At 38.3% G+C, this 10,000-nt stretch overlaps 2 protein-coding genes across 3 annotated transcripts in view; both read right to left on the bottom strand.

The window, feature by feature from the left end:
* Window positions 1-3,883, bottom strand: part of b3gntl1 (UDP-GlcNAc:betaGal beta-1,3-N-acetylglucosaminyltransferase-like 1) — a 19,044-nt gene extending 15,161 nt beyond the window's left edge. The window contains exons 1-5 of one of the 2 annotated variants that reach the window (XM_072657219.1): window positions 3,783-3,883; window positions 2,234-2,375; window positions 2,024-2,140; window positions 1,729-1,828; window positions 90-154 (exon numbers count right to left, since the gene is read on the bottom strand). In XM_072657219.1, the coding sequence (XP_072513320.1) occupies window positions 90-154; window positions 1,729-1,828; window positions 2,024-2,140; window positions 2,234-2,375; window positions 3,783-3,871 (513 nt within the window). In that variant the 5' untranslated portion in view covers window positions 3,872-3,883. Of the gene's footprint in view, window positions 1-89; window positions 155-1,728; window positions 1,829-2,023; window positions 2,141-2,233; window positions 2,376-3,633 lie in introns of both variants that reach the window. The other variant, XM_072657220.1, reaches the window with a different exon arrangement.
* Window positions 3,884-5,459: 1,576 nt separating this feature from the next.
* The window catches only part of LOC140535982 (zinc-binding protein A33-like), a 5,897-nt gene continuing 1,356 nt past the window's right edge, over window positions 5,460-10,000 (bottom strand). The window contains exons 2-6 of the mRNA XM_072657579.1: window positions 9,688-9,783; window positions 9,382-9,609; window positions 9,268-9,290; window positions 9,071-9,189; window positions 5,460-7,247 (exon numbers count right to left, since the gene is read on the bottom strand). Of these exons, the coding sequence (XP_072513680.1) occupies window positions 6,700-7,247; window positions 9,071-9,189; window positions 9,268-9,290; window positions 9,382-9,609; window positions 9,688-9,783 (1,014 nt within the window). The 3' untranslated portion in view covers window positions 5,460-6,699. The remainder of the gene's footprint in view (window positions 7,248-9,070; window positions 9,190-9,267; window positions 9,291-9,381; window positions 9,610-9,687; window positions 9,784-10,000) is intronic.

The following is a 10,000-nucleotide window of genomic DNA, read 5'->3' as shown; positions in this document are numbered from 1 at the left end:
CACTCACACACACTCACACACACTCACACAAACACACACAAACACACACAAACACACACAAACACACACAAACACACACAAACACTTACCGCGTCCTGGAAACACAGGTACTGTCCAGAGCTCTGAGACACTGCCTGATTTTTGGCAAAACCAACTGCAAACAAGAGAGATCAGATGAGAGCAGCTGCAGTAGCTGAACACCAGCTCAGGGGTCAGATTCTCCAGAACTGATCCTACAGTCGGTACCACTCAACCTCTTCAACCAACACTGTAACCTAGTAAATACCAGCACTTACTGAAATCACTGAAATCAAATACAACATCCAGCTAAACAGCATCCACTGAGCTTCACCCTGCAGTAAAGCCACATCTGTACTCCTCTCCTACAACATACAGATGATGAAGGCTTCTTTCCATAGATTTGATTCTTTAAAAAACTTGGTTAATTGGTAAAAACCCAATTCAAATTAAATGAACCAATTAATCAGCGATTTTGGGAAATTAAGCCACATTCGGAGTAAATAAGACATTATTTTGAGAAATACTAAGATAAATCCTGTGAAAATGAATCATTTCTAGGCAAATTAAGTCAAACTGTTAGTAACTAAGTCACTAATTTAGTTAACTAATTAAGTTAGTTAAATCGTGAGGAAAAAAGTCATTATTTTGGTAAAATAAGTCACATTTTGACCAAAAAAAAAAAAAACATTACCTTGGCAAAGTTAGTCAGATGAGAAACTGAGACATTACTTTAAGAAACTAAGTCAAAACTTAACATCAATATAACCCCTTTATACATTATCCATATATCCCTTTTATACATTGTTCATTGGTCCCTTTATACATTATCCATATTCATTAATTAAGTCAGACTCTAAGTAATTAAGGGCAAATTAGTAAAAAAAAAAAGTGAAAAGTAATTAGCAAAGTTATTAAAATTCAGAGAAAACAAGTTATTACTTTGGTAAAATAAGTCAACTTTTGACCAAAAATATTTATTTTGGCAAAGTAAGTTAAATTCCAAAGAGGACAAAATCTAAGTTAGTCAAATTCTGAGAAACTAAGACACTATTTGAAGAAACTAAGTTACAATTTAACATAAAACAGCATACTTTCACTTCTACCAGACAGGAAAGAGCGTCCTTAGGTCTGTCCGGTGTTGCCCTGTCCGACTCTGTCTCACTGCTTCTTTAACCCATTTAATCTTAATTATTTATTTATTTATTTATGTTATTTAATTTTACTGGGCAGAACTGTAATTTAATGTGTTGAACTGACCTCCATAAAAAGGCGGGAATCACAAAGAAAACACCTGTGCATGTCAGGGTTAAACAATCAACACTGTTTATTTACTTCAGTTTCCACAGGGGGCGCCGTTTTGCTTATCGAGTCTCAGGGCCTTATTTTAGCGATCTTTGGGCGAGCCATCAACCGTGCACCTCGCAGGGCCTGATTTAGGGCGTGTTGGTGTGTATTTGCTATCGTAGTGATGCTCTCTTAATTAATCAGGGGTGAGTTTGTTTGGGCGTAACGTGCAGTAATAAACCAATCAGCGTGTCTCTCGCCATCCCTTTAAGAGCCAGGGGCGGTCTGACTGACCCTGGCGGGATGCTATTTCAGTGGTGTAAAGCGTGGGGGGGTGTACGAGGTGGGGTGGAAGATCTGAGCCCTGCTGGTCAGTCAGTGCAATTACATGTGTTTGTTCTGCAGTGTCGTCCGTATACGCACCTCCTTTAGGCTTGGCTGAGTTATGGCCTGATATTACCATGGAAACGCCTCTCCCCTCCAGTCTTTCTCTCCATCCTTCAACAATGGATCTGGAGTTATCCTGAGAGAAAGACGCACAGATCAATAACCCAGTCAGACCAGCACAGAACCTCTCTGAAATGTTTGCGGACCCCTCGTCTAATGAAGGCATACAGCTACTTTAAGCTGCACCAACTGCTGACACAGATGTGCAAATGCACACACACTCACACACTCACACAGGTCCAGCAGATGAGTGATAGTGAATGAGGCGTACCGTACTGGAGTCGTCATAGACAGAGAGCTCCATCGAGCCCTGAAAGTCCTGATCCAGCACGGCCTGAAGACACTCATCCAGCCACTCAGCCCCATTATACACAGGTACGATCACTGACTGCAGAGAGAGAGAGAGAGAGAGAGAGAGACATTAGTGATGTATTTAATATGTGAGATATGACCCCCTCATCTTTCACAGACCACCACTGACCACTTGTACACTGGTTCCCTCTGCTGGCATGATCTCCACAGTGCTGCCTCCCCTGCGGCAAACTCGCTTCACCGCCGCACCCGGACCCTCAGAGTCGCCCTCATGCTTCTGACAGCTGCTCATCACCAGCAGCAGCTCAGCACTGTTCAAAATCAGACAACAGCAGCAACAGCAGAGTCATCTGTACCCATATCCATATGTCCTTTACACATTATCCATTTATCCTGTTGTACATTTTCCATTTATACATTATCCATTTATACAGTATCCTGTTATACATTATCTTTATATATATTCTTTTATGCATTACCCATTTATCCTGTTATACATCCCTCCGTATATCCTTTTATCCATTATCCATTTATCCTGTTATACATTATCTTTATATATATATATTATTTTATGCATTACCCATTTATCCTGTTATACATTATCCCTCCGTATATCCTTTTATCCATTTATCCTGTTATACATTATCCCTCCGTATATCCTTTTATCCATTTATCCTGTTATACATTATCCCTCCGTATATCCTTTTATCCATTACCCATTTATCCTTTTATACTTTATCCCTCTGTATATCCTTTTAGACATTATTCTGTTATACATTATCCATTAATCCTTGTATACATTACCCATTTATCCTGTTATACATTATCCATTTATACATTATCCATTTATCCTGTTATACATTATCCTGTTATACATTATCCATTTATCCTGTTATACATTATCCATTTATCCTGTTATACATTTTCCATTTATCCTGTTATACATTATCCATTTATACATTATCCATTTATACATCATCCATTTATCCTGTTACACATTATCCCTCTGTATATCCTTTTATACTTTATCCCTCCGTATATCCTTTTAGACATTCTCCTGTTATACATTATCCATTTATCCTGTTATACATTATCCCACTGTATATCCTGTTATACATTTCCCTCCATATATCCTTTTAGACATTTTCCTGTTATACATTATCAGTTTATCCTTGTATACATTATCCCTTCATATAGTGTTTTAAATTGTATCAATCCTTATATCCTTTTATACATTATCCATATATCATTTAAACATTATCCATTTATCTTTTTATACATTATTCATCCATATATCCTTCTATACATTATCCATATCCGGACATATCTTTTTACATCATCTACATCCATATCCGTAGATCATTTTAACACATTATTCATATCTATATATTATTCACATTCCATATATTCTTTTATACATTATCTGTATGCATGTTTAGACAGAGAGGATCTAGGAGGCTCCTCAGGGTGAGGTGTGCTGGTTCTTGGCACCAGTGAATCAGTCTTTCTATTCCAGCTGTTGATGCTGAGCTTGTTGAAACCACGTGATCACACTCTTCCCCTGCTTACCTCGTGCAGACTGATCCAGCGAGACCCTCTCACAGGCTGGTGGTGCAGCTCAGTCTGGAGCCCCTCAGCGTCACCCCCGGAGAGCAGGGTGACCCCTCCCCACTGCACTACAGTAAACCCAGCCAGTACAGGAGAGTCTCCGCTGTTACCTGCCGGGTGAGGGGCGACCTCCTGCCCGCTCTCCGCGCCTGAACTCCGGGCTGTGTGAGGCGTAGCGTGCGGAACCTCTCCGAGCCATGCGGTCCGGCCGGGGACCCCCACGTGCGACAACAACAGCGCCTCCACTTCCGTGTTTAGGCGGAGAACGTCTGTTATTGGAGAATGGAAAACACGGACGTGCACTTGATTGGATGGAGCCGCTGTCCATCAAAATGCACGGATTGGATTGGGTGACATCTAGAGGCGGATCTTCGGGCAAAAACCTCATTAGCTCATAATGTTTTTTTTAATTATTATTATTTATCAGATTTCTTTTAAAGATAACATTTAGTTTTAATAGTGAAATATTTGTATTTAATAATGAGTAATTTTGGATTTTAGTTAAAACGTTTTTTTTTATATAATTTATCGCTTATTTATGTATCACTAATAAACTAATTTATTATTATTATTATTATTATTATTATTACATACATATTATATAAATTTTTTTGCATTATATTTTATATTTTTATTTTTTATTTGTTACAAATACAAATGTATTTGTTTTACCTTTATCATGGATTTATCAGATTTCTTTTAAATATAACATTTAATTTTAATAGTGAAATATTTGTAATGAATTATTTTAGATTTTAGTTAAAATATATTTTTATAATGTATCACTTATTAAATAATTAATTTATTATTATTATTATTATTATTATTATTATTGCAGTCCATGCGATGTTTTTTGTATTATATTTTATATTTTTTATTATATTTTTTATTTGTAACAAATACAAATGTATTTGTTTTACTTTTATCACGGTTTATTTTTATGCAATTTTAACATGTATCTTATTAATAACTAAGTAAAATGTAGTTACACTTCAATTAAAACCCTTAAATTAAAAGGTTTACCAAAAATATATATGCGAAGTTGAAACCACTCCAGCCCCCACCAGCCTCAAGAATCTCTGAAATTTTTATAATATAATATAATATATAATATTTACATTTAATGTGTATATATTGTAATACAATATAATATAATAATTTATATACAATATAATATATAATATTTAGATACAGTATATATATTATAAAACAAATGCTGCCTTCTGTTCAGTTCAGATGACATTGACAACAAAGAAATTCATATTTATGGCATTTAGCTGACACATAGGTACACATATTACAGAGGTGGGCCAATGTAGTGTTAGGAGTCTTGCCCAAGGACTCTTATTGGTGTAGCACAGCATAGTCCCCAAACTGGGAATCGAACCCTGGTCTCCCACATGGTGCAATAGCTCAATGGCAGCTGGTGGTTTTATCTGTTGCGCCACACCAACCACATCCTGGTTCATCGTGAGGTTTAATGGTCCAAGGTTTAATTGGCTCCATCACAAGAAATCTCAAACACCATTAAATGAACTTGCTGAGCTCCGGGTGTCGAACCCACAACCCTGTCACCGCTGAGCCACCACTGCCCCAAAATTACAGCTGGAGATGCCGGGGATTGAACATCAGAGCAGTTATTAATATGAACTGGTTCTATAATAATTCTTGCAATAATTCAAACTCTGAATTAAGTTTGATTGATCCATTTATTAACAAAAAGACAAAAATATGATAAAACATTAAAATATGAAACATGTAATAATAATAAATCAGTAAAATAATACTGAAATCAAAGTCAGGCTGCAGTTTAATAAACCTGAAGAAATGACAGGAAACAAGCAACCACAATCTTAGCAAACACTAAGAGGTAAATTAGCCTCCTCCTCCATCACTGTCCCTTAAAAAACAAAAAACAGGCACTGATGAGCATGAGCTGTGCCCTTAGACACAAGTCAGTACTGTGGAGTACTGAGTACTGTGCCACCTCTAGTGGCAGGTGTCAGAATTACAGCAGATTATAGAACAGTTGTAGAATATGAACAGCGCTGTGAAACCAACTGTACATTTTGTACTTGTACTCCAAGGAATAAGAACAGACAAAACATTAGGAACATTAGAAACAGTGCTGTATAAATCATGCAATATTACTGGACCTAGGTTTGTTCGCCTGGGTTGTCTTTATATTGATAATTGACATTATTGATATGTTAGTTAAGCTCTTATATATCTTATATATATATATATATAAGAAGGTAGAATAAATGGTTTCTTGAGTGAAACCAGAGAAGAACCTTTGTTTAGAGAACCTTTCATTGGGTGTGAAGATTATTTACCAATTAAAAAGTGATTTACACTCTAAAACGGTTCGTTTTGAAACCGAACATTTCCAACACAATCGTAAGAGCAAAAAAAAAGTCCGTTAATTAATTAGATTAAAGAGAATTAAAGAGGTTCTTCTATGGTTTCACATAAAGATCTGTCCATCGCTTCTTTATTTATTAGAGTGCGTGTTAATCTATACAGCGTATTTGAACCTTTTAACCTTTTTAACTTTTATGGCAAACCAAACGAATCCCAATTTATTACCATAATAAGCAAAATTTAGGAAACTATAACTTCTGCCATGTGTTCAGTCAAACAACTGCAAATGCCATTTCCATGTTTACGAACAGTATGAATCACTGAGAGTGAATTGGTTTGATTCATGACTCACTGGTTTGTGAAAGTCTATTTTATTGATAAATGTAACTGAATTAATATTAATTTTCAAATATTTTCAGTGTTTTAGTGTTAGTGTTTGATCAGTGTGATTAATTTAGCATTATTTTGTTATCGCTAGAATCAATGTTGAGTTGAACTGGGACCGGTGGACCAATAGAAATGCTCCAATTGACAATTGGAATTATTATTATTATTATTTTTTATCATTGAGCTAAAATCTCTTATAATCTAAGACATATTGATTATATTAATAAAATATGAATCATCTCTATATTTCTCCAATCTCAAAACTGCTGGATGACCCTACAGAGATGTCGATGCGTTGGTGGAGATCTGGAAAGGCAGGACCCTCAGTGGGTTTTTGCTGTTATTGTAGAAGTATGGGTACACTTTCTTTTTGAATGTGTGTGTGAAGGTGTACAGGTCTTTATTGGTGTCCGCGTTGGAGAAGGTCACCTGACCTTCCTCCCAATTAAAACTCACGCGGATTCTCTTGGGAGCCGAAGACGTCGCAATCTTTTCAGTGGCGTTCAAAGCCGTCGCAGCAGCAAATTCGTTTTCCCACCTCCATATACAGTAGAACCCGTTCTCCGGGACGGCCATGCATCCTTCCTTCCTGCTGACAGACTCTTCAGCCACGCCTACAATCCAGTCCTCACTCTCGCCGACCTCCACCACCCAGCTGTGCGTTCCGGAGGAGAACCCTTCAGGACCCAGAACCCCTTCGTAACCGCTCATCCTCTCTGGGTTGTCTGGAAGTTGAGGGTTTTCAGTAGAGAACGAGACACTGCTCAGATCCGCCGATACACTGAGGCAGGCGTTCGCGGTGTTCGGGTCCAGAACCACAGGAACTGCAGGGGAACACCAAACAGCTTTACACTGGAGCTCATTCCATCAAAAAACCATCAGTGAACCTCAAATCCAGCAATCTCAAAACCCTAGGACTGTTAGCAGGGTCGGCCCAGGCCTTTATGGGGCCTTCCATTCCATAGGCTGCACTGTGTGTGTGTGACGTACCCACTATCATTAGCATTATTTGTAATTAGCTTATTACTGTCATACTGGCGTCAGTCTGGCTATTGTTTTTAGCCTTACAGGATGAGCAAACTCATTAAAATGCATTCATTTAATGAATAATTAATTTAAAATGTAATTAATTGAATGAATTTAGTTATAAATACCAAAAGTATGAGGCACCTATAATCGTCAGGTCCCCTAACTCCGACCACCTTTGCATATTGCGCAATTCTCCCTGGGTCAGAAAAGAGGAAGGCCTAAATTTTCTTAGAGAGCTTTGCCAAAAGACAGATATTGCGCAATACGCTGAAGCGCCCGGGCCTTTACCAACCACCCAAGCGGTGCATATCTGCATGTGCCCAACAGTGGCAGCAGCAGCCAATAGCTAGAATTGATTAACCTAGTATTGGTGAGCCAATTATGAAAATAAATTGATATAAAAATGGCTTTTACCTGAGTAATACCGATGTTATTTTTAAAATATGTATCTTTAATCATGATATTTTGGTGCTCTTGGTGGCCCCTGGTGGTATAGGGGCCCTAAGCGGCCTCGTAATTCGAGTATGCCTTGGGCCGGCTCTGACTGTTACGGCTACAATCACTAAAGGACACTGCGCTGAGAGGACACAACCAGAGGACAGCAGCGCTCTCCAGTAAAACTTCTACAGTGTTAAAACTATGCTTTGATATCTGGGCTCTGTGAGCCGTCGCTGGTGCCCTAAACCGGCCAATCATTTATTTATTTTTTATGCATGAGTCCAACATAAAAGGAAAATCATATCAGTTTCATTTGTGCTGCAATAACAGGGTGGTAAACAGGCTTGTAAAACCTGTATCTGAGCAGACGTACTATTTAACCATTAATTCTTCAGCATCTCCTAGCATTGATTTTACACCTGTAAGAAGAACTGCATCCCCGGATCTTACTGGAGATGAAGAGCTTGTAGGAGGGTCCGGAAGGGTTAGCATTTAAGCACCAGGCTAGCACCCACTCTCTTCACTGGCTCAATTCAGTTCAATTTAATTTGATCTATTTGGGCTTTTTACAACAAATGTCGTCGCAGAGCAGCTTTACAGAGACCCGGGTCCGAGCCTCTTTTGAGCAGTTAGTGGTGACAGTGGCAAGGAAAAACTCCCTCGGGTCGAGAGGAAGAAACCTTGAGAGGAACCAAGACTCAAAAGAGGAACCAAGACTTCTCAGGTTTACACCTGATAATAATAAAAAAAAGCAAAACAGGAATAAAAACAACAAAAAAACTGAATTAAGGAACAATAACATTTTATAAAATGAAAAATCAATAAAACTGAATTAAGAAAAACTGAATTAAGAAGCAATAAAATTTAATTAAATGAAAAATTAATAAAATGAAATTAAGAAAAACTGAACAAACAATAACATTTTCTAAAATTAAAAAAATATATAACTGAATTAAGAAAAACTGAATTAACAAACAAAATTTAATCAAATGAAAAAACAATAAAACTGAATTTAAAAACTGAATTAAGAAACAATGAAATTTTATAAAATTAAGAAACAATAAAATTAAATAAAATAAAAAACAATAACATTTAAAAAATAAAGAACCAATAAAATGTAATAAAATGAGAAAAAAATAAAACTGAATTAAGAAAAAAACATAAACTTCGTGTTACTCACAGTAAGGACTGAGGTCCTTCATCTTCTCCCACACTCTGTATCTCAGGTTCCCCAGATGTTTGGCCACGTCAATCAGAGCTCCTGCATCAGGCTTGGGGTTCGGCGCAGTGTACTGAGCCCTGAAGATGAACGTGAACGTTTAGACCACCGTTATCCTGTCGCACGTGGTACTGGATCCAATAAAAATGTAGGTTTACCTTTCCGTCGCTCCCTTCAGGTCCTAGAAACCCAATAAAAACAAATAAATGAATGAATCATTATGAAACCGTACAGAGTGGAGCACCAGGGGCAGAAGCCGAGGGGTTCCTCACCTGCAGGAACAAGACATCGTCCTTCAGCTTATCTTCTGATTCTCTGATCCTGGTGCTGATCTCCTCGATCTGTCCCTCCAGTTCCTCAGTGCTCTTCTTCATCATCTGGCTCTTCTCCTGTTCTTCCTTCCTCAGAGCAGAGATTCGGACCTCCTCCTCCGTTCTGAGGAACAGGTGGAGCATCTCAAACTCCTCCTTGATCTGCTGCTCTGTCCGCTTGGCCTGAAACTGCGGCAAAACCTCCTATCATTGACTGATTTATTTAGTCTGTATTCTCCTCAGCGGGAGGTTCTAACCCCGACGTACCTTCACATGTGCCGCCATCAGATCCCTGACATCCTTCACTTTCCGGAAGTCCTGAAGCGTCTTCTCCAGGTTCGTTAAATGGGACAGAAATGTTTCCTAAACAGACAAATGAGACGCTTTTCAGATACAAGAACCTCCACGAGGGCTAGCTGAGGCGGTCAGGCGTCCCTGTCCCCAACCACGTCCACTCCTGAGGGATCTCCAGGAGGTATAATCCAGGCAGGGGGGCCTAGGCACTCCTCAGGGTCTCCTCCCAGTTAGCAGCGCCTGGTTAGAGGGTCACTTTTATAGAGTTAAGCTAACTGGATTCAGA

This window comes from Salminus brasiliensis, chromosome 15, assembly GCF_030463535.1.
Source record: "Salminus brasiliensis chromosome 15, fSalBra1.hap2, whole genome shotgun sequence".
In the NCBI taxonomy this organism is placed as follows: Eukaryota; Metazoa; Chordata; class Actinopteri; order Characiformes; family Bryconidae; genus Salminus; species Salminus brasiliensis.
Note: the sequence above shows the minus strand (reverse complement) of the source record. Positions and strands in the feature narration are given on the sequence as shown.